The 25,320-nt window shown below is 41.6% G+C and overlaps 1 gene segment (V, D, J or C); it reads right to left on the reverse strand.

Annotated features, from left to right (window-relative positions):
* Positions 1-392: 392 nt before the first annotated feature.
* LOC128369840 (T cell receptor alpha variable 19-like) lies at positions 393-2,663 on the reverse strand (the record flags this gene model as incomplete). The annotated part of the segment is given in 3 exon segments: positions 393-566; positions 2,223-2,485; positions 2,624-2,663. Coding segments are annotated over 3 exon segments (477 nt in total), but the record flags the coding sequence as incomplete, so codon positions are not given.
* Positions 2,664-25,320: the final 22,657 nt, after the last annotated feature.

Below are 25,320 nucleotides of genomic sequence, written 5' to 3' on the forward strand. Positions count from 1 at the left end.
AACTGAAGTTCCTTATGCAGTTAGTGATAAAACCATCTAGCTCCTGTGATACTTGGATTATTTTTGTTCAGACTCAGAAGAAAACTTTATAAGTGATTCATGTAAAGTAGTTTATTTCTAAAGCAGTAGGAGGCAGACAGAGGTTGCTTAGATAACTGTCAGTATATCTGAAATGGGGCAGCTGTGGCTCTAGACTTGATTATTACAACTCTCTGTACTCCTGTCTTAGTCAGAAGAAACTGTCATGCCTTTGTCATTTCTCTCCCCAGTGAAAAGAATCTAGACTGTTTGATAGCAAACCTCTGAAGTTTAACAGTGTGTGACTCCCTCTAGTGGATGTTGTGGAGTATTCTGTTGTCTTTGCTCCAAAGGTTTTTGTACAGAGTTTTGGTGTTTCCTGTCACTGTGGGCTGCAGAGCACAGTAGTATACAGCAGAGTCTGTCACTGCAGCAGAGGAGATCTTCAAGTGAAATATGGTTGCTTCTCTTTCATGTTTCAAAGAAAAATATCCTTTTACTGTGTCTGAATACCCCATGATGAGCAGATGTGGAGATGAACTGGACTTCTGTCGATACCAGTAGAGGTTTTGTACAGATCCAGAATATTTGCAGGAGAGAGTCACATCGTCTCCTTCCAAAGTCAGCATTACATCTTGAAGTGGTTTCAGTAAATCCTCAGAGGATCCTGAAAACAACAGATATATATTTCACCATGACATTTCTATGTTTAAAATGATGAAAAGTCTTTAAACTGAATGTAGTAATCACGTAAATCCTGAAACAATGAAGTTATTGAATCATGTCTACCATCTCTTATTACATGTTGATTTGTGTCCTGAGTACTTACCAGTATGAAAAGTGAGCAGCATCATCCAAATGAAAAGAAGTAACATGATTTGACTTGTAGTGAATGAACACTAGAAAGAACACAGTATCTGTTCAGTTCCAAATGAAGCCTTTCATATTCAGTTGTGTAGCTCCTCCTCTTGCTGTGGTCTGTTTCCATTCAGGCTGATGGAAGCTTTAGAAATGACAGTGATGCTGCAGTCATCATCATCCAAGAAGGTCAGACTGAAGGAGGAATCTGCAGAAAACTCAGCACAATGAATCTGTAGAGAAACAACTTTCTGACAAGTGAAAAAGTCCAAACTGCATACTGTACAGAAAGTAACACAATGTAAAACATATTTAAACAACCAAATTATAACATATTAGGCAGGGAAAAGGACACAGACATAATAAAACACACCAAAGGAAACATAAAAACATCAAGTGCCAACAGTAAAACTAGAGTATCCTTTGCCAAAAACCATCATCATCATCAGCTGGGCCAACACAGACATTTAACAGTTTGATGGCTGCAGAGGTTCCTGAGAGATTCAGACTACCTCTAGTAGTCTCTATCTCCACCCACAGGGTAGGAGCTCAAACTCTCTACAGAGGATGAAGAGGACATTTTAAAATATCTTGAGCCTTAGAAGTTTCTCTCTTCTGAAAGAGGTGAACACATCAGGCTGTTTAACACCAATGTTCTTACCGGCCACGTTGATGATATGATGCAACCTGTTCCTGTCACCTCATGTCAACACATGCATCTTGGGTGTTGGAGACATTCAGTGTCCTACACTACATCAGTATCTTCAGTAATATTCAGATGATTCATCACATCAAGTATCTGTCATGATGAGACCGATCTACATGTAATACAGTGTCTTCTTCCATGTCATTATAATACTTCACTGTTTTCACTACCACTTATATTCATTCAGTCATGGTGGACTGGAGCCTGAATGTGTTGGTGCCACAGCAATGCATGACCTCATGTGACCTCATGTTGAAGTTGGTCCAATGAGTTTCCAGCAGTGAGGTGCACAGATTTTAATGTGGGGAAAAGAGAGTGCTGCTATGGGATCAGTACATCAGAAGATACTTTGAGCTGAGAGACAGGAATCATTATCAAGAGAGAAAGAGTCGACCGATTCAACCCCTCTGTTACACTTCTGTGATTCAGCTGTGGAAATGATGCTGCGGTCACCATCATAATGCAGCTTTCACATTGTTGGATACAGATGGGTCTTTTGTAGGGCTGAGTCACATATGTGAAGATTCAAAACTCGATCAACAGTGTGTGACTCCCTCTAGTGGATGTTGTGGAGTATTCTGTTGTCTTTGCTCCAAAGGTTTTTGTACAGAGTTTTGGTGTTTCCTGTCACTGTGGGCTGCAGAGCACAGTAGTACACAGCAGAGTCTGTCACTGCAGCAGAGGAGATCTGCAGAGGAACTGATCTTGAGGTTGAATCCAACGTAGATGAAAATCTTTTCGTAAACTCGTCCTCTGTTTTCCCCTGAGCAAAACTAAAGCGGCTCAGGATGAATTTGGGTCTGTTGTTTCCATCCTGTTTGTACCAGAAGAGGTAATGTTGTGTTCCACTTGTGTTATATTGACATCTAAGTGTTACTGGTTCTCCTTCAGTAGCAGTCACATCTCCTTTTGGTTGCAGCACGTTGTCTTGTTGTGCTCTGCATTCTGTAAAACAGCAACAAACAGTATCAGTGAGCTGTTAAAGAATCATGTCAATGTTGGATTGATATGACAGAAACAGAGCTGTGTTCATACCAAGGCACATAGCAGCCAGCAACACTGAGATGAACAGAGACGTCATATCTGCAGTGTTGAGTAACTCTGAGCTACAGCGAGTATAAAGAAGACTCTGATCTCTGTTTAGTCTTCATCAACACTAAGTTGGTGGATTTAAAGGAGGAGTCTGATCACAGTGACAGAGCTCATTCACAGCCCTGTGTTATTCCTCCTACTGACAACTAAACACTAAACACATGTTTGTGCCTCTCTCCTTCTCTTTTTCTACACCACAAATTATACAACTGCTATACAAAACAATAAAACTACTTATTTAGTCCTCAGTAAACATGAATAAATCACTCCATTCAAATGAATTAGCTCGGTTAACTGGCAAAACAGACAGACAGGAATTAGCCAATCACAAAAAAGTAGCTTAGTTTCTGCCCGGCAACCGGTTGCTAAGGGCAGCTAAGGTCCTACGGTTGCTAAGGGCAGCTAAGGCCCTACGGTTGCTAAGGGCAGCTAAGGTCATACGGTTGCTATCTGCTTGGAAATTCTCAAAATGCCTCCAAAATTTGGCTCCTGACAAGGTCCCGAACAATTTCAAACTGTGATAAAACCGTAACTCCTGTCCAAAAACCGAAAACACCGTGAGAGACACAGAAGCCGGCAGATTCTGACAGTGTTTATTTTATTCACATATTCCTTAAAATGAGCGAGTAAGCCCAGTGTGAACACAGAGTGAGATTCTTTTGAAAAAAAAAAGATGATTACATTAGAGTCAGTGAGGAGCGAGACAGGTATTGCCGCCGGTCTCTGCCCCCCGTTTAAATTTTGTGCAGTCCCCGCCTGTCAAAGTCACATTTTATGAATCCCAACACCTATGTCTACATTTTGACCAAAAATTATTTGTCTCCTTTTCACGGTTTGGCCGTGAGCTCGAGTTAAAAATAAAAATTAAGGTTATTTTTTACTGCTTCTCGAATTCAAGCGAACTGCCGCTTCCACTCTAACTTTGAAGAAAAAGTGATTTCCACTCCTCGTTTGACTGCTCATAGTTTGAAAAGTTTACATGTTATGTAAAAACAGTTTGGTGTTTTGGAGAGAGCACAAGTTTTCCTCTGTTTTAAAGTTTGAATCACATTTCTACGTGCAGGTATGAGAGAGCTAGGTGACTCTGGAAAAAAGGTGAATTTTTGTGGGTTCAAAAAAAATTCCTATTCATTTTCTATGGAGAATTATTCCCAGTTTTTTGGGAATAACTTTGGGAAAAATTGGAATTTCAACACCAAAAGTCATAGCACCTCTTTCCCGATTAAGCCGCACATTTTGATGTATATATTGTCGGGGTTTTCTCAAACCTGTGGGAGGAGTTACGAGCTGAAATTTGGGGGAAGAATAAGAATACGTATGGAGATGATGAAGAGATGCCTCTGCAGCATTACTGCTGTAATAAAACAGAGATTCTACTGATTGGTCCACACTGCACAACTGAGCTTTTATTTTTCTAGACTTGATTATTACAACTCTCTGTACTCCTGTCTTAGTCAGAAGAAACTGTCATGCCTTTGTCATGTTTCTCCCCAGTGAAAAGAATCTAGACTGTTTGATAGCAAACCTCTGAAGTTTAACAGTGTGTGACTCCCTCTAGTGGATGTTGAGGAGTATTCTGTTGTCTTTGCTCCAAAGGTTTTTGTACAGAGTTTTGAATGTTTCCTGTCACTGTGGGCCGCAGAGCACAGTAGTACACAGCAGAGTCTGTCACTGCAGCAGAGGAGATCTGCAGCTGGATTTGTTTTTCTTCCACTTTAATGTCCAGTCCAGGTTTTGGAGTTGCTACAGTCCCAGAAGCTGAGTGAGAGATGAGGAGCTCTGGTGGTTTTCCTGGATATTGTCGATACCAGAAGAAATAATCACTGGTTAAAAGTTTTAGGTAATTATAGGACACAGTAACATTGCTGCCCTCCAAACTGTGCTCTTCATTCTTGACTGCAGTGAGATCTTCACAGCTGACACCTGCATGAGAATATTTAAATCCAGCAGTTAGTGAACAAATGGACATTTTCTTGGGCTTCTTGTTCTGTGCTTCAGTAACTATGGAGCTGCTTTAATGACATGATCAGATATGAATGTTGTTGCCATTGAATTTAAGTCCAAGAGATGAAATGAAAATGTGACTCACCAGTGAATATACAGAGGAGCAGAGCTGCCACTAAAAGCAACATGTTGAAAGATAAACAGCTCAGTAATCCTCACAGTCAACTTTCTGAAGTCTGCTTACTTTCTGATGGGGACAGCTGGGCTTCTCCCATCTGTAAAGGAAGCCCCTCCTCCCTTAATGACATCACTGTGACATCACTGATCCCTACAGAGGGGGGGTGTATGCTGATATCCCACCAGTTATATCACCATCACAAGACTTGACCCTTTAAGAAGGAGTGCACTTCCCCTTTAAAATGTCTCTGTGGGTATTTTTCCTGCTGTAATGTTCAACAGTTCCAAAGAAGTGGATGTTTATTTGTCATTTAACTCCAAACGAGGGGAGATTAATGCCACCTGGGTCAAAGTGGCACTCAGTCCAAAGACCCTCCCTGACTGTCCACAGATAGCAGCTGACAGGATAGAAAAGGCTCTGGAAGACAACACATTGGTTGCTCTGGTTTTTCTCTCTCCAGGAAAAATGGAGGAGGGTCAGTGTTTTGGGGACTGTGAAGGTTTTTCCCACTAATTATCTGCAGATGAAGAACTTCATTACATTGTTTTTCTCTCTTTTTTTGTAGCTGGTCTGAATAAATGTTCCTGTTCTGACAAATCAACTCCTGCCTGCTGTTCCATCCTCCCCACTCACACTACCAACCATCCTCAAGTACAACAAGGTCCAAGGAACTCTGTTACAACCCTGAAAGAATCTCAGGATGAGGGAAGCAACACAACACTGATGTAGTCAGGTAAGAACCGCCATTTATTGTTTAGTGTCACGATAAAAGAGTTCACAAACTTACAAGTCAAACATAGAAACCAAACAGTCAACAAAAGTCAGTGTGATTGAATAACTGAGGCGAGCAGCAAATGAAACCAATAAAACAAAACGTTGCTTCCTAATCGTACAGATCCCCAATAACTGACTGATGCTAAAACCAGATAAACTAAACCAAACCTGTCTGGCTGCACTATTCTTACGGGAGGAGATTGAACAGTCCATGAGAGAGGTGGGAGGAGTCCTTCACTATGCAGAGAGCTTTTCTCCTGCATCTGTCTGTGTAAATGTCCTCAATAGCAGGGAGTGAGACTCTGATGACCCTCTCAGCCATCCTCACAACATGCTGCACAGTCTTTCTGTTGGCTGCACTACAACTTCCATAGCAGGAAGTGATGCTGTTCATCAGGACACTCTCAACAGTGCCCTGATAGAAGATGGTGAGGATGGGGGTGGCGGGGGGGGGGTTCACCTTCATCGGGAAGTGCTTCCTCTGCTGTGCTTTCTTGACCAGGTGTGTGGTGTTCAGGGACCAGGACAGATCCTCAGTGATGTGAACACCAAGGAATTGTGTGCTGCTGACCTTCTCCACAGCAGAGCTGCTGATGTACAGCAGGGAATAATCAGCCTTTGACCTGAAGTCCACAATTATCTCTTTAGTCTCATCAACGTTAAGAGACAGATTGTTCTTTATACACCAACCCACCAGTTGTTCCACACTGATGCTGCAGTCACCATCATGATCCAGGTTTCACATTGTTGGACAAAGATGAGTCTTTTCTTCTTTTGTAGGTCTGAGTCAAATATGTGAAGATTCAAACCTGTGAAGTTTAACAGTGTGTGACTCCCTCTAGTGGATGTTGTGGAGTATTCTGTTGTCTTTGCTCCAAAGGTTTTTGTACAGAGTTTTGGTGTTTCCTGTCACTGTGGGCTTCAGAGCACAGTAGTACACAGCAGAGTCAGACAGCTTCAGCTTCTGGATCTTCAGAGGAACTGATGGTTTGTTGAGTGTAGCATCAAATCTGTCTTTGGGGAACTCTACAGCATTATCTCCTCCTCCTCCAGATACACGTCGCAAAACATACTTCGGGAAATCATTTACTTCTTGTTTGTACCAGAACAAATATGGATATGTATCAGTTGTGTTAAATGTACAATCAAGTGTAACTGTCTGTCCTTCAGTAGCAATGACATCTCCTGGTGGCTGGTTCACTTTGTCTTGTCCTTTACACTCTGGGGAAGAACAGAACATGCAGAGGAAGAGATGAATCAATAAAGATGATTGATTAAAGGAGAACAATCAGCAGTTTGTTTGTGAATTGACTTCCACAAAATCATCCAGCTGTGAAACACAGATATGTGGTTAATACATCAGGTAAAATGAGACTTTGATCTGTGTTCTAACACTCACCTATAAAGTGAGATAAAAGTATAAAGAGGTAAAGCAACATGTCTTTGGAGTTGTTGAAAGCAAACAGACAGCAGATGATCAATGTTCTTCCACTGCAGTAGAATGAAGAAACTAAACAGCCTCTCTGCTGCACAGCCCTTCTCCTCAGCATCAAACTGATTGGGATTTGACTTCCTCAAACATTTCTGCTCTGGAGACAGAAATAATCTCATTGGTTGAGTTGAACCTCAGTGGGCGGGACAACCCTCTTGTTATGTGATAAATAGAGGATGTGATGGTGACAAGCTCTGAGATTTTCACTACAGCAAGTAGCTTGGAAAGGTTTAGAAAGGATCAAGGAACTATTGTGTTTGATGGTGTCTTGTGTTTGAAGCATCATCCAGCTGGTTTGTCATTGATGTGGATTTGCTGCTCATGTGAATCCTCCCACAGTGTTTCATTAGCAGCTGTAACCACAGTGACTCTGATAAAACAGGAATTAGCAGAATCCATCTGATATGAAGCTGTGGTTTGAATACCACTTCCCTCCTCTTTGAAGAGTAGTCACATATCTGTGTTCAGGTTTTTGTACAGCCTCTTCTACACTTTCTATCACTGTGTTTCTAGAGCACAGTAGTAGAGAGCTGTGTCTGCCAGGGTTAGTCTCTGTATGGTCAGCTCAGTTGATGTATCTGATGTTTTGGATCCATATCTATCTTTATTATTAGCAGGAACATATTCTCGATCACTTCTTGATTTTGCTCCTTTATAGAGTATAAACTCAGGTGCCTGAAGGTCAGAATGATGTTTGTACCAGTTAAGGTAAACAATATCCTCAGTAGTCTCATATGTACATGTGAGTGTGACAGATTCTCCTTCTCTTGTACTGACTTCATGTTGTTGAGGATAGATTTTGTCTCCAGCTATTAGTCCTGGAAAAAGTAGAGAAAATGAAGCCATTAGACTAACATTGTTGATGAGGCTGAGAGGAGAAGACAGTGGAAAATGTCAACTGTACAGTGTTACTCTGTGGACACAAACTGATCAAAACACACATTTATGCTCTGAACTCTGGATACTAGAAATAAAAAGCTGGAAAAGTCAGTCAGTACAATTGACATGTATTTGTACAAGATGATAAAAACATGAAGTGTTTTCTATGTTACCAAAGAAAAGAGCAGCAAGAATAATCCACAGCCAATGTTCCATCTCTACAACAAGGTTTAAATCAACAGGAGAAACTATGTGATGTTCAACATTCAGTGTGAGAATTGTTCTCTTCACAGCAGCAGTTATTATTGACAGAATGGTTGAACACAGTGCAGAAGTAGTGCACCGCCTACTTGATAATGTGGCCCTCTAGTGGAGGTAAAAACTTCAGTACAACAGTGTGGAAAAAAGGCTTCCAGCAGCTTGTCAGTGTGTCAGCTTGTGTTTTTGTACAGAGACTGTGGGTTTGCTGTCACTGTGGGCCTCACAGCACAGTAGTAGAGAGCAGAGTCTGTCACTGCAGCAGAGGAGATCTGCAGATCCATTTGGGTTTTATCTTCACTCACATTAAAAGACAGTCCAGGTACTGGATCTGATAGTGGATTTTTTGTTCCTGAATGAGAAATGAGGAACTCTGGTGGTTTTCCTGGATATTGTCGATACCAGAAGAAATAATCACTACCAGTTGCAGCTTGATAGTATTTGTAGGACAGAGTAACAGAGCTGCCTTCTAAACTGTACTCTTCATTGTTGACTGGAGTGAGTTCTTCACAGCTGACACCTAAAGGAAGAGATAACTCTGTTATAACATGTTGTCAAAGACTCATAAAAGGAATATGTACAACTTCATGCTCAGTTTTGAAGCAAACATCAATAGAAGTAAATATGAAGTGTGTCTCCTACCTGTTAGTGTGATCAGAAACACAGTTGAAAACAGACTTAATTGCATTGACACCATCTTGAAGACAACAAGAAACTGTGTGTGTTGTTTAGTATGAAACACCACAGTGAAAGTTTGTGTCTTTCTGTACTTCAGTGACAGTTTTGCTCCTCCCTTAATCTCCTCCTCCCTGCTCTCACAGCTCTGACTAATAAAGTCTGTCACAAAATACAAAAACATAATATATCCTACCACTGTTATGCAGATGATACCCAGATATACATCATCTTCTCCCCAAATGTTCTAAACAGCCTAATCCACCACTCAAAGTGTTTTTCTGAAATTAAAGAATGGATGCATCAAAACTACCTGCAGCTTAATAATAATGAAACAGAGATTCTACTGATTGGTCCACACTGCACAACTGAGCTTTTATTTTTCCAGACTTATTACAACTCTCTGTACTCCTGTCTTAGTCAGAAGAAACTGTCATGTTTGTCATTTTTCTCCCCAGTGAAAAGAATCTAGACTGTTTGATACCAAACCTCTGAAGTTTAACAGTGTGTGACTCCCTCTAGTGGATGTTGTGGAGTATTCTGTTGTCTTTGCTCCAAAGGTTTTTGTACAGGGTTTTGGTGTTTCCTGTCACTGTGGGCTGCAGAGCACAGTAGTACACAGCAGAGTCTGTCACTGCCGCAGAGGAGATCTGCAGTCTCATTTGGGTTTTAGCTTCACTCACGTTAACAAACAGTCCAGGTACTGGATTTGCAAGCACATCTCCGTTCTCCACATGAGAGATGAGGAACTCTGGTGGTTTTCCTGAATGTTGTCGATACCAGAAGAAGTAATCAGCTTTAGAATAATTACAGGACAGAGTAACAGAGCTGCCTTCTAAACTGTACTCTTCATTGTTGACTGGAGTGAGTTCTTCACAGCTGACACCTAAAGGAAGAGATAATGATGTTAGAGTTCATGTTTTAAATGTTTCATCAGTGAAATTCCTTTTTAAGTCAATGCAATAAAATATTGTGCAGTAGTTAATTTGTTCACCTACCTGTCAGTGTGATGAGAAACAAAGTCAGAAACAGACTAAAGTGCACTGACAGCATCTTAAACCCAGCTGTGTTTGTTCTGAAGTCCACAGTGAAAGTTTGTGTCTTCTCTGTACTTCAGTCACAGGTTTTCTCCTCCTCTTCAGCTCTGTTCCTTCTTCCTGCTGCTGTCTGTCTGTCTCTTCAGAACAAACTGTGATCACGTGACAAAAGCAGAATTATCTGGAATTTGTAGCTTCTTCATAAATTGTGTAAATATTACTTTGTGAGAACAGTAAATGTAATAAGCTTTGACTTTAATCTACATGTTTTATGTAGATGTTTTACTTTTTTTGTGAAACATGGTTGACTGAATGTAGCTGTGGTGCTTTTCTCAATGAGGCAGCACCAACAACTTTCAGTTTTATGAACAAGTGTCAAACTGGTGAGAAAGGCTGGGGAGTTGCTGCCATCTTTAAATCTGTATTTCAGTGCAAGGAAATTACATTAGGTGATTTTAGCTGTTTTGAATATCTCTGTTTTTTATTAAAAGATGATCCAAAAGTTATTTTTTAAATCATTTATAGACCTCCAAGATACTCAGGAACATTCATTGATGAGTTTGCTGATCTGCTGTCAGTTATCTGCACTGACTACAACTATTTTATCATAACAGGGGATTTTAACATTCATGTAGACAATAACACGGACAGTAACGCCAAAGAACTCTCTGCTCTACTTGACACTTTTGGCCTCTTGCAACATGTGATAGGGCCCACACACACTCGAGGAAAACACTCTGGACCTGCTTATCTCTAAAGGTGTTGATATTTCTTCTGTTGATGTTAAGGACTTGGCTCTTTCTGATAATTTCTGTGTGTTCTTTGACTTACAGATCATTCCAGATGTTCAGTTAACCTCTGTGTCTGTTAGGAGAAGGTACATAAATGAGAATACCAGTGCAAGGTTGATGGAGGCTATAGCTATGTCACCAACTGTGAGTGCAGAGTCAGTTGATGAACTCCTGGATAAATTTAACTGGACAATCTCAAATGTCATGGATGCTGTTGCACCTATTAAAACTAAGAAGACCTTGAACAGCAAAACATCACGAAGGAACACTAGGATGGTAAAGGCTTTAACATCATGGAGGAACACTAGGATGGTAAAGGCTTTAACATCATGGAGGAACACTAGGATGGTAAAGGCTTTAACATCATGGAGGAACACTAGGATGGTAAAGGCTTTAACGTCATGGAGGAACACTAGGATGGTAAAGGCTTTAACATCATGGAGGAACACTAGGATGGTAAAGGCTTTAACATCAAGAAGGAACACTATGATGATAAAGGCTTTAAACACAGAAAGCAGGAAAGCAGAGCGTAAGTGGAGAAAAACTAAACTTCAAATTCACCTTGACCTCTACAAACAAAGTCTTTGTAGTTTTAACCATGAGTTACTCAAAGCTAGACAGCAACACCTTTCTGAAATTCTTAATAAGATCATCAACAACACTCATAACTCTGTTTGCTACGGTTGATAAGCTTACAAACCCCCCCCTCAACAGATCGCTCCAGAACTCCTTTCCACAGAAAAATGCACTGAATTTGCTTTTTCAGTGAAAAGATCCACATGCAGAGAAGCTACTCTGGAGTAGAGTTTTCTTCTTTTGAAGGTCTGAGTCAAATATGTGAAGATCCAAACCTCTGAAGTTTAACAGTGTGTGACTCCCTCTAGTGGATGTTGTGGAGTATTCTGTTGTCTTTGCTCCAAAGGTTTTTGTACAGAGTTTTGGTGTTTCCTGTCACTGTGGGCCGCAGAGCACAGTAGTACACAGCAGAGTCAGACAGCTGCAGCTTCTGGATCTTCAGAGGAACTGATGTTCCGTTAACTGTAGCATCAATCCTCTCTTCCTCTGTAGGATTATCTTGTGTTGCAGACTTGACACGTTGCAAAACATACTTTGGGAAATCATTTACTTCTTGTTTGTACCAGAACAAAGTGGGAAACTGGTCAGTGGTCTCAAATGTACAATCAAGTGTAACTGTCTGTCCTTCAGTAGCAATGACATCTCCTGCTGGCTGGTTCACTTTGTCTGCTCCTTTACACTCTGGGGAAGAACAGAACATGCAGAGGAAGAGATGAATCAATAAAGATGATTGATTAAAGGAGAACAATCAGCAGGTTTATTTGTGAATTGACTTCCACAAAATCATCCAGCTGTGAAAAACAGATATGTGGTTAATACATCAGGTAAAATGAGACTTTGATCTGTGTTGTAACACTCACCTATAAAGTGAGATAAAAGTATAAAGAGGTAAAGCAACATGTCTTTGGAGTTGTTGAAAGCAAACAGACAGCAGATGATCAATGTTCTTCCACTGCAGTAGAATGAAGAAACTAAACAGCCTCTCTGCTGCACAGCCCTTCTCCTCAGCATCAAGCTGATTGGGATTTGACTTCCTCAAACATTTCTGCTCTGGAGACAGAAATAATCTCATTGGTTGAGTTGAACCTCAGTGGGCGGGACATCCCTCTTGTTATGTGATAAAAAGATGATGTGATGGTGACAAGCTCTGAGAATTTCACTACAGCAAGTAGCTTGGAAAGGTTTAGAAAGGATCAAGGAACTATTGTGTTTGATGGTGTCTTGTGTTTGAAGCATCATCCAGCTGGTTTGTCATTGATGTGGATTTGCTGCTCATGTGAATCCTCCCACAGTGTTTCATTAGCAGCTGTAACCACAGTGACTCTGATAAAACAGGAATTAGCAGAATCCATCTGATATGAAGCTGTGGTTTGAATACCACTTCCCTCTTCTTTGAAGAGTAGTCACATATCTGTGTTCAGGTTTTTGTACAGCCTCTTCTACACTTTCTATCACTGTGTTTCTAGAGCACAGTAGTAGAGAGCTGTGTCTGCCAGGGTTAGTCTCTGTATGGTCAGCTCAGTTGATGTATCTGATGTTTTGGATCCATATCTTTTTTTATTCTCATCAGGAATATATTCTTGTGTTTTTGCTCCTTTCCAGAGTATAAACTCAGGTGCCTGAAGATCAGAATGATGCATGTACCAATAAAGCCGAACATCATCATCAGTTGTCTCATATGTGCATGTGAGTGTGACAGGTTCTCCTTCTCTTCTACTGACTTCATGTTGTTGAGGATAGATTTTGTCTCCAGCTATTAGTCCTGGAAAAAGTAGAGAAAATGAAGCCATTAGACTAACATTGTTGATGAGGCTGAGAGGAGAAGACAGTGGAAAATGTCAACTGTACAGTGTTACTCTGTGGACACAAACTGATCAAAACACACATTTATGCTCTGAACTCTGGATACTAGAAATAAAAAGCTGGAAAAGTCAGTCAGTACAATTGACATGTATTTGTACAAGATGATAAAAACATGAAGTGTTTTCTATGTTACCAAAGAAAAGAGCAGCAAGAATAATCCACAGCCAATGTTCCATCTCTACAACAAGGTTTAAATCAACAGGAGAAACTATGTGATGTTCAACATTCAGTGTGAGAATTGTTCTCTTCACAGCAGCAGTTATTATTGACAGAATGGTTGAACACAGTGCAGAAGTAGTGCACCGCCTACTTGATAATGTGGCCCTCTAGTGGAGGTAAAAAGTTCAGTACAACAGTGTGGAAAAAAGGCTTCCAGCAGCTTGTCAGTGTGTCAGCTTGTGTTTTTGTACAGAGACTGTGGGTTTGTTGTCACTGTGGGCCTCACAGCACAGTAGTACACAGCAGAGTCTGTCACTGCAGCAGAGGAGATCTGCAGATCCATTTGGGTTTTATCTCCACTCACTTTAACAGACAGTCTAGGTTCTCGATTTGATAGTGGATTTCCTGTTCCTGAATGAGAAATGAGGAACTCTGGTGTTTTTCCTGGATATTGTCGATACCAGAAGTATACTGAGCTTTTTTGTGGTATTTGTAGGACAGAGTAACAGAGCTGCCTTCTAAACTGTACTCTTCATTGTTGACTGGAGTGAGTTCTTCACAGCTGACACCTAAAGGAAGAGATAACTCTGTTATAACATGTTGTCAAAGATTCATAAAAAGGAATATGTACAACGTCATGCTCAGGTTTGAAGCAAACATCAATAGAAGTAAATATGAAGTGTGTCTCCTACCTGTTAGTGTGATCAGAAACACAGTTGAAAACAGACTTAATTGCATTGACACCATCTTGAAGACAACAAGAAACTGTGTGTGTTGTTTAGTATGAAACACCACAGTGAAAGTTTGTGTCTTTCTGTACTTCAGTGACAGTTTTGCTCCTCCCTTAATCTCCTCCTCCCTGCTCTCACAGCTCTGACTAATAATGTCTTCAATGTAGTTTGAATCAATAATGATGTTTTAAACAGTGCAGATACAAACTATATTTTGACAGATGCTAAATGAAATGTAATAATTGACTCCTTTAGGATAAAACAGCAGTGAGGAGAGAGTGGAGCCTTGGTGGGAGCCTCTCAGCTGTTAGTGTTACTGTGTGATACTCTCTCATTTATGTGAACCATACTTCATAACTATCAGTTTACATCATTGTTCTTTCTCTGTCTTTCATCAGTTTAAACATGCCATAGTTCAGTCTTTGCTGAAGATATCTAATTTAGACCTCTCCCTTCCACTGAATTACCAGCTGCCTCTTTTGTCCAAACTGATGGAAAACATTGTGACCAAGCAGCTTATAAATGTTGTAGAATCACGAAGCCTGTAGGACTCATTTCAAACAGTTTTAGTAAACTCCATTCAACAGACACAGATTAATAATGACATTATGATGGCTGCAGATGATGGGAAATGCTCATTAGTAGAGTTACTTGACCTCAGCTGTGCTTTTGATACCGTTGATCATCGTTTTCTACTAAATAGGCTAAACCAGCTGTGTATTTCTGATAGGAGCAACGGTGCGGTAGCCTGACCCTGTGGCTAGCCACCACACGGCAACTGCCACATGTTTCTCCTCCGGTATTGCCTGCCTGAGGTGCGTGTCCAGACGTGTGAGCCTTGGTCGATCAGTCAGCACATCAAACGTTGTTCGTCACATTCTGACGTTAGCAAGCCATAGATCTTCATCAAAACTGCAGAGGACTACATTTTCCCACCAGTCGTAGCTCTTCGCGTAGCACCACACTTGTCGCTGTACAGTAACGCCTGCAGTGAGTGCAGCACGAAGCGATGCTGTATATCGGCCTACCAGCCTCCTCCGGCGGTGAAGTTGTCTGGACCTCGACTGGACAGTGATAAGGCCATATACTGAGGTGACCTGCCTTCATCTTCTTCCTGTTTATTTTGTTGCTATGGGTTTGTGGTTGCTATGGGTTTGTTGTTGCTGTCGCTGTCACAATTATATGACATCACACAATACACGCAAGATGACGCCTCTGCTCCAACGACGTAGCCACAGCAACCTGTCAGATTGGTCTTTGATGTGGCCCAGTCTGAATAGAGCCAAATCTGATTTGGACACTTGCTAAAAACAGTGTGGACAGTCAGGCCTAAAAATTGGATTTGAGAAGGAATCAGATTTGCCTGCAGTGTGAACGCAGCCTTAGATAACTGTCAGTTTTTCTGAAATGGGGCAGCTGTGGCTCAGGTCGTCCACTAATCAGAAGATTGGCGGTTCGATTCCCAGCTCCTCCAGTCCACATGTTGGAGTGTCCTTGGGCAACATGCTTAACCCCAAATTGCTCCCGATAGCTGCACCAATGGTGTGTGGATGTTAATCAGTTGACTAATGTTTAAATGAAAACAGAATTTAGATCAGTTTCAATCAGGCGTTCTTTCTACACATATGACACAAGGTTCTATTCTGGGTTCTTTTCTCACTCATTCCAGGACTGAATGTGTCTGACCACTGTTATGCAGATGATACCCAGATATACATCATCTTCTCCCCAAATGTCCTAAACAGCCTAATCCACTAGTAAAGGTATTTAATTGAAATTAAAGAATGGATGCATGAAAACTACCTGCAGCTTAATAATAATAAAACAGAGATTCTACTGATTGGTCCACACTGCACAACTGAGCTTTTATTTATTCTAGACTTGATTATTACAACTCTCTGTACTCCTGTCTTAGTCAGAAGAAACTGTCGTGTTTGTCATTTTTCTCCCCGGTGAAAATAATCTAGACTGTTTGATAGAAAACCTCTGAAGTTTAACAGTGTGTGACTCCCTCTAGTGGATGTTGTGGAGTATTCTGTTGTCTTTGCTCCAAAGGTTTTTGTACAGAGTTTTGGTGTTTCCTGTCACTGTGGGCCTCACAGCACAGTAGTACACAGCAGAGTCTGTCACTGCAGCAGAGGAGATCTGCAGATCCATTTGGGTTTTATCTTCACTCACATTAAAAGACAGTCTAGGTACTCGTTCTGATATTGGAGTTCCTGTTCCTGAATGGGAAATAAGGAACTCTGGTGGTTTTCCTGGATATTGTCGATACCAGAAGAAATAATCACCACCAGTTGCAGCTTGATAGTATTTGTAGGACAGTGTAACAGAGCTGCCTTCTAAACTGTACTCTTCATTGTTGACTGGAGTGAGTTCTTCACAGCTGACACCTAAAGGAAGAGATAACTCTGTTATAACATGTTGTCAAAGACTCATAAAAGGAATATGTACAACTTCATGCTCATTTTTTAAGCAAACATCAATAGAAGTAAATATGAAGTGTGTCTCCTACCTGTTAGTGTGATCAGAAACACAGTTGAAAACAGACTTAATTGCATTGACACCATCTTGAAGACAACAAGAAACTGTGTGTGTTGTTTAGTATGAAACACCACAGTGAAAGTTTGTCTTTCTGTACTTCAGGGACAGTTTTGCTCCTCCCTTAATCTCCTCCTCCCTGCTCTCACAGCTCTGACTAATAATGTCTGTCACATTATAGAAAAACATAATATATCCTACCACTGTTATGCAGATGATACCCAGATATACATCATCTTCTCCCCAAATGTCCTAAACAGCCTAATCCACCACTCACAGTGTTTTTCTGAAATTAAAGACTGGATGCATCAAAACTACCTGCAGCTTAATAATAATAAAACAGAGATGCTACTGATTGGTCCACACTGCACAACTGAGCTTTTATTTCTTCTAGACTTGATTATTACAACTCTCTGTACTCCTGTCTTAGTCAGAAGAAACTGTCATGCCTTTGTCATTTTTCTCCCCAGTGAAAAGAATCTAGACTGTTTGATAGCAAACCTCTGAAGTTTAACAGTGTGTGACTCCCTCTAGTGGATGTTGTGGAGTATTCTGTTGTCTTTGCTCCAAAGGTTTTTGTACAGAGTATTGGTGTTTCCTGTCACTGTGGGCTGCAGAGCACAGTAGTACACAGCAGAGTCTGTCACTGCAGCAGAGGAGATCTGCAGAGGAACTGATTTTTCGTTGAGTGAAGCATCAAATCTGTCTTTGGGGAACTCTACAGCATTATCTCCTGTTCCATAGGTTACACGTCGCAAAACATACTTTGGGAAATCATTTACTTCTTGTTTGTACCAGAACAGATATGGAGTTGTAGCAGTTTTCTCAAATGTACAATCAAGTGTAACTGTCTGTCCTTCAGTAGCAATGACATCTCCTGGTGGCTGGATCACTTTGTCTTGTCCTTTACACTCTGGGGAAGAACAGAACATGCAGAGGAAGAGATGAATCAATAAAGATGATTGATTAAAGGAGAACAATCAGCAGGTTTGTTTGTGAATTGACTTCCACAAAATCATCCAGCTGTGAAAAACAGATATGTGGTTAATACATCAGGTAAAATGAGACTTTGATCTGTGTTCTAACACTCACCTATAAAGTGAGATAAAAGTATAAAGAGGTAAAGCAACATGTCTTTGGAGTTGTTGAAAGCAAACAGACAGCAGATGATCAATGTTCTTCCACTGCAGTAGAATGAAGAAACTAAACAGCCTCTCTGCTGCACAGCCCTTCTCCTCAGCATCAAGCTGATTGGGATTTGACTTCCTCAAACATTTCTGCTCTGGAGACAGAAATAATCTCATTGGTTGAGTTGAACCTCAGTGGGCGGGACAACCCTCTTGTTATGTGATAAAAGAGGATGTGATGGTGACAAGCTCTGAGAATCTTGGTAGAGCAAGTAGCTTGGAAAGGTTTAGAAAGGATCAAAGAACTATTGTGTTTGACGGTGTCTTGTGTTTGAAGCATCATCCAGCTGGTTTGTCATTGATGTGGATTTGCTGCTCATGTGAATCCTCCCACAGTGTTTCATTAGCAGCTGTAACCACAGTGACTCTGATAAAACAGGAATTAGCAGAATCCATCTGATATGAAGCTGTGGTTTGAATACCACTTCCCTCCTCTTTGAAGAGTAGTCACATATCTGTGTTCAGGTTTTTGTACAGCCTCTTCTACACTTTCTATCACTGTGTTTCTAGAGCACAGTAGTAGAGAGCTGTGTCTGCCAGGGTTAGTCTCTGTATGGTCAGTTCAGTTGATGTTGGCGATGTTTTGGATCCATATCTATTTTTATTCTTATCAGGAATATATTCAGCTGTGCTCTCCTTTGCTCCTTTATATAGTATGAACTCAGGTGCCTGAAGGTCAGAATCATGTTTGTACCAGTAAAGCCAAGGATGAGTATAGGTAGTCTCATATGTACATGTGAGTGTGACAGATTCTCCTTCTCTTCTACTGACTTCATGTTGTTGAGGATAGATTTTGTCTCCAGCTATTAGTCCTGGAAAAAGTAGAGAAAATGAAGCCATTAGACTAACATTGTTGATGAGGCTGAGAGGAGAAGACAGTGGAAAATGTCAACTGTACAGTGTTACTCTGTGGACACAAACTGATCAAAACACACATTTATGCTCTGAACTCTGGATACTAGAAATAAAAAGCTGGAAAAGTCAGTCAGTACAATTGACATGTATTTGTACAAGATGATAAAAACATGAAGTGTTTTCTATGTTACCAAAGAAAAGAGCAGCAAGAATAATCCACAGCCAATGTTCCATCTCTACAACAAGGTTTAAATCAACAGGAGAAACTATGTGATGTTCAACATTCAGTGTGAGAATTGTTCTCTTCACAGCAGCAGTTATTATTGACAGAATGGTTGAACACAGTGCAGAAGTAGTGCACCGCCTACTTGATAATGTGGCCCTCTAGTGGAGGTAAAAAGTTCAGTACAACAGTGTGGAAAAAAGGCTTCCAGCAGCTTGTCAGTGTGTCAGCTTGTGTTTTTGTACAGAGACTGTGGGTTTGCTGTCACTGTGGGCCTCACAGCACAGTAGTACAGAGCAGAGTCTGTCACTGCAGCAGAGGAGATCTGCAGATCCATTTGGGTTTTATCTTCACTCACATTAAAAGAGAGTCTAGGTACTGGATCTGATATTGGATTTCCTGTTCCTGAATGAGAAATAAGGAACTCTGGTGGTTTTCCTGGATATTGTCGATACCAGAGGAAAAACTCATTAGATGCAGCTTTTTTGTGGTATTTGTAGGACAGAGTAACAGAGCTGCCTGTTAGGGAATTTTCCATCATTAATATGCACTGGGTCAAACTAGGCTGTGCGGTCATCGCAAGGCCTCACCAAATGATGAGTACAGACACTGTCTCCCCTTGAGATAGTGGTAAGCAGTGAGTCTGCTCCTTTTGGGGAAAACAGGAGGCATTCTGATAGTGTTGCTATAGTAGCCGAGGTCAGATATGTGTTTGACTGTTTTCCCTGAATGGAGTAGAGGCAACTGCAGTCAGAGGTTTGATATAGTGTTGGATATAGGACAAAGGTCCTGAGTGTTGTCTAAGCAATGCTTTGTCTATAGACCAGTACACTAAATTCTGTATATTGTAGATGCGTTGGATCTGTCCATATTTGGGCATGGCTCAACCCTGGACGTTATCTGTGTGGGTTATAGTCTATTCCCGGAGGAGAGAAGCCTCAGAATTGAAGGAAGCTTCAGGCCATGTAATGTGTACTGATCATTCGCTCATTTCTCCTTGATCAAGTAAATAAACCTTTTTCAATACAAGACATCCTGGACTCCTGTCTACTCCCTCCATTGTTATATGGGCTGCATAATTAAAATCACTATCAAACTGGCGTCACCGGAACAGGATCGCAACATAACAACAACTGGGTAAGTGCAAATTTTATGAATTTATGCCTTACCATGTCGTTGTTTGACGAGATCAAAATAAAAGAACCTTTTTGATTTTAATTTTGCAAATTGACAAAAGTAAGAAAGCCCATCAATTGGCACTGATCACAGACGAAATATCCATTTGACTAAAACATGGATACTGTATCAGAATCAGTGTGATTGACAACGATTGGTTGTAATAGCAGAGTGTGTGGTGTTGGAGGGTCAGGAGGGGTGGGTGTTTTCGACCCCTCGTAGGGCCACATTGTGGCTGTTTTTGGTTTCTGGGCCAGCTTCGGGCTGAGCTCGACACAGAGGGACCCGCATGAGATTTAAGCTGTAAGAAAAGACGTTTTCGGGGATAGTAATTGGCTCTACCTCGCCTAAATCAAGATTGCGGACTATCTGCTCTGTGTCCTTTGGGAAACATGGCTCGGTTTGAGCCTTGGCGCCGGTAATTTTGTGTATACACGTATATTCTAAGCTTCAAACCAACACTGCTGCTATTGTAAAAGAGGAGTTGGAGTCCTAGATGCTGTTGAAATCGTATGTTTTATCTGATGTTGTAAAGTGATAAAAAATGGGCAATGATACGTCCAGCGCAGGTGGTAGTTTGGAGTCTAAAACCATACAAATTGATTCAACAAAATTTAGAAGACAGAGAGACTGTCAAACAGTAAGAAACACCAGTGAAAATGTGGAACAGACAAATACATCACCCAGAGTTACTAGACAGAGACAACAGGCTGACACAGGGTCAGGTTTCCTTAATGCTCCTAAAATAATGATTGGGGAGACAGCTGTTTGCAAACCATGGACACCTGCTGAAATTTTGGATTTAGCCAGAAAGTCTCCAAATCCAATAGCACAGGCTGAGAAGTACTGGCTGTGGTTGTCTCAAACATGTAAGGTGTATAACGGTCTGATACCTGATGTCCAAATGTTGCTTGAATTTACATATGGCACTCATTGGCCTCTGTGTAAGGATGAATTTGTTTTCCCTGATGCAACGGAGGATGGCCAGTGGCCGCAAGTCAGACCTATGAGTGATTGGATGAACAATGAAGCTAAAACAGCAATAACAAAATGTGCTAAAACGCAGTGTGATTTCTCAGAAGTGGTTGACTGTGTTCAAGGTCTTAATGAGGGTGTGCCTGAATTTCTTCAGCGATTTATGCAAGTGTGGGATAATAATGCTGGAATGAAACGAGAGGAGAATGATCTCTTTGCCATTCACATTTTGCTGCAAAATATGAAACCGCAAATTTCCACAGCATACAAACTGTCAGCCCCAGATTGGCAAAGAATAGGTTGGAAAACAACAAAAGGCAAGCTGATGGATATGTACAGGAGTGGTATTTTCACTACTGAAAAATCCACTTCTAGGTCTAAACAGATGGTGCAACAGGCACCGTATCAGAGTGGAGAGCAGCCCACACACAGAAAGTACAACAAAAAGAAATCAAATTGTCGCAGATGTGGAAGAAAGGGACACTGGGCCAAAGAGTGTCAAAGTAATCCCATAAATCCAAACCAGCTTCGCCTCACATACGAACCCCAACAGGCGCCCCAATATTCTCAACAGCCGAACCCTTACTCTCCTCCTCCCCATCCTCCTCCTCCTAACACACACACACCTCAGCCGGCTGCGCACACATCGCAGACATATTACAATCAAGCATAGGGAGGCCATGGAGAGATAGGATCAGAACAACCAATTCACATTCAAGCTGCAACTATTCAAATTTCCAAAAATCCCTCTGAGGATCCAATGATGTCAGTTCAAGTTAATGGTAATAATGTTGATATTTTGGTGGACAGTGGAGCAACTATCTCCACAGTAAAATCTTCTGAGCATGTGTGCACTCCGACCTCTAGATTTATCACAACAGTCGGAGTCTCTGGCATTCCTAATGAAGAGCCATTATCACATCAAGCTGAGATAAGCGTAGAAGGCACAAATGTACAGCACTCTTTTCTGATATCTGAAAAGAGCCCAATTAACCTCATGGGGAGAGATTTGCTTTGTAAGCTCCATGCAACAATTCACTGCACCCCTGAAGGGCTGTTTTTAACTCTACCTGATCACAGAGCAGCCCAAGCATTTCAGTTTTTGCAATCCTCTGTTGATTGTTTGTACTGTTGGACATTACCAAATTTTAACATGTCTTCTATGTTCACAGTGCCCAACATTCAGAAAATTGCCACAACATCACCAGCATGTGCATCATTGATGTCTGCCATGAGGCCTCTCCTGACGTGTCATTGCACAGCAGCCTTTAACCCTTTGGAACAGTATAAGGTATTGGCTAATAATAATGATTTCCTAAACAAACGAGGAGTTGGAGAGTGAGCAATGTTTGTTTGTTGGTCCGCAGGGGTGCGCTATTCCAATTCGACTGTCTGCTACACAACATACACTGTTTGATGTTAAAGATTCATTTCCACACATCACTGTTGCTGTTGCGCCCGGAAAAGAGGCAAAACATCTTGGTAAAATGGTGGCTCGATGCCAAGCACTGAGAGGAGCTGTAACAGCCTCTCTAAACCAAACAATAATACACTTGGGCGAGGAACTTTATTTGTTATCATTAAGTGAGAACACTCAGTTACCAGAGAGCACATTTGTTTTGTTTCAGCCACCTCACCCTGCAGAATATGGGCCTCCATCAGAGTTATCAGAGGTTCCCTCATATTTATGGGCAAAACATAAAAATCATGTAGGTTTTGTGAATTCGGCTCCACCTCATAAAGTCACACTCAAACCAAATGTCACATTGCCGGCTATCAGACAGTACAACTTGCCTCATAGAGCCATTACTGGAATTGAAACAGTTATTCAATCTCTATTGGATCAAAATGTACTGGTGCAAACTTCCAGTCCATGCAATACACCCATTTTGCCCATCCCGAAACCAAATCGTCCAGATGAATGGAGATTTGTGCAAGATTTGCAGGCTATTAATAATATTGTCGTGCCCACAGCTCCCATTGTGCCAGACACTAATTCGATTTTAGCCTCGTTACCATCCAATTCAACACACTACACAGTCATTGATCTATGTTCAGCTTTTTTCTCTATACCATTGCATCCAGATAGCCAGTATCTGTTTGCATTCACGTTCAAAGGCAAACAGTATACATGGCGGCGTTTGCCACAGGGTTATGTTGAGAGTCCAACAGTGTACGCAGCAGCGGTAAAAAGAGACCTTGATGACCTCCACTTCCCAGGGGGTTCAACACTTCTGCAGTACGCAGATGATCTTTTGATAGCCTCTCCATCCGAGGAAGCTTGTCGAACTGATTCAATCTGGCTCCTGCAGAGGTTAGCTGAGTGTGGACATAGAGCATCACTGCCCAAACTGCAATTTTGCCGATCTGAGGTCACATATTTGGGTCACCTCCTGAAGGATGGACAGCGCCTCCTATCACCAGAAAGGGTGAAACTGCTGGTCAACATGCCTCCCCCCAGAACTAAGAAGGGCATGCTTTCATTCTTAGGGATGGCGAACTATTGCAGACACTGGATTTATGAGTATGCGGCTATGGACTCTGTATTGCGAGCAGCCACACTGCAGTCAGCTCCCACTGCAGTTCAATGGACTGATGACATGCAAAAAGCTTTTCAGAACTTAAAGCATGCTCTCACCATGGCTCCAGCATTAGGATTGCCGGACTATCATCAGCCGTTCCATCTACACGTACATGAGAGAGAAGGCTTTGCTACAGGCATTCGAGTACAAAAACATGGGTCTCACTACCGTCCTGTTGCGTACTATTCGTCTCGACTGACCCCTGTAGTCCTTGGTATGCCGGGTTGCCTGAGAGCGGTGGCTGCAGTTGCTATTCTGCTTGATAAATCCGCTCCCATTGTACTGGCTCATGACTGTGTCGTGCACGTTCCGCATGCAGTATTACACATTTTAAACACATCAGCTACTCAACACATGACAGCAGCTAGACGTTCAGGTTATGAGGCAACTATCCTTTCCAGCCCACACATAACTTTAAAGCGCTCACCCCCCTAAATCCAGCCACTCTCCTTCCACTGATTGACACAACTGAAATTGAGCATGATTGCATTGCTACTATTGATATGTGTACATCACCAAGGCCAGACCTATTGCAGACACCAATACCTAACTCTGAGATGATTCTTTACACTGATGGGTCAGCTAGCAGACCATCTGACAATGTTCACCTAGCGGGCTATGCAGTAGTAAATGATTGGGAGGTTTTAGAAGCACGAGCTCTGCCTCCTGGCACTTCAGCGCAGGCAGCAGAACTATATGCTCTCACTAGGGCCTGTATTATCGCTTCTGGTAAAACTGCCACCATCTACACAGATTCACGATATGTTTTTGGTGTAGCTCATGATTTCGGTCAATTATGGAAAATGAGAGGGTTTGTGTCATCGTCTGGCAGGCCATTACAACATCATGCGTTGGTAAATGACCTGCTAGACGCCATTATGCGCCCGTTCCAGCTTGCAATTGTGAAATGTGCTGCTCACAGTCAGGAAAATGATCCTGTTTCACGAGGAAATGCAATGGCTGATTTCGCAGCCAAACAAGCAGCAACTTCCTCTTCCTCCATGGTACGTCAGTGTGCCTCCACACAGCCTGTCCATCCATTTTCGCTACCCTCCGTTAATGATGTCGTGATGTTGCAAAATCACGCTGACGATAAGGAGCGTAGTCTTTGGTTGAGAAAAGGTTGTACAGTTGATGCGGAGTCTAGCTTGTGGCTCCACCCTGATGGTCGACCAGTTTATCCTCGAGCTCTCCTACATGTTCTGGCACGTGTTACACACGGACCAGCACATGTCGGAAGAGGGGTGATCAATGATGTTATTCGTTCACAATGGTTTGCACCGGGTATCACACAGGTCTCACAAACTCTTGTTGAAAGTTGCTTGATATGCCAACAGACCAGAAAACAGAACAGCACTGTGCGACATGACCATTTAGAACCCCCATCAGGTCCATTTGTAAATATGCAAATAGATTTTGCACATATGCCCAGTTGTCAAGGCTACAAGTATTTGTTAGTCATAACTGATCGATTTTCAAAGTGGGTTGAATGCTTCCCAACCAGGAAAGAAGATGCCAGAACTGTTGTGAAGTGTCTTCTAAGGGAAGTAATCCCAAGATTCGGGGTGCCACAGGGAATAGATAGTGACAGAGGTCCTGCTTTTGTATCACACATCACAAAGGGACTGTCAGCTATTTTAGGATTCAAGTGGCAGTTACATGTTCCTTATCACCCACAAAGTTCAGGACAAGTTGAAAGGATGAATGCAACTATCAAAGAAAGACTGACTAAAACGGTAATGGCGACGGG

This window comes from Scomber japonicus, chromosome 12, assembly GCF_027409825.1.
Source record: "Scomber japonicus isolate fScoJap1 chromosome 12, fScoJap1.pri, whole genome shotgun sequence".
Lineage (NCBI taxonomy): Eukaryota > Metazoa > Chordata > Actinopteri > Scombriformes > Scombridae > Scomber > Scomber japonicus.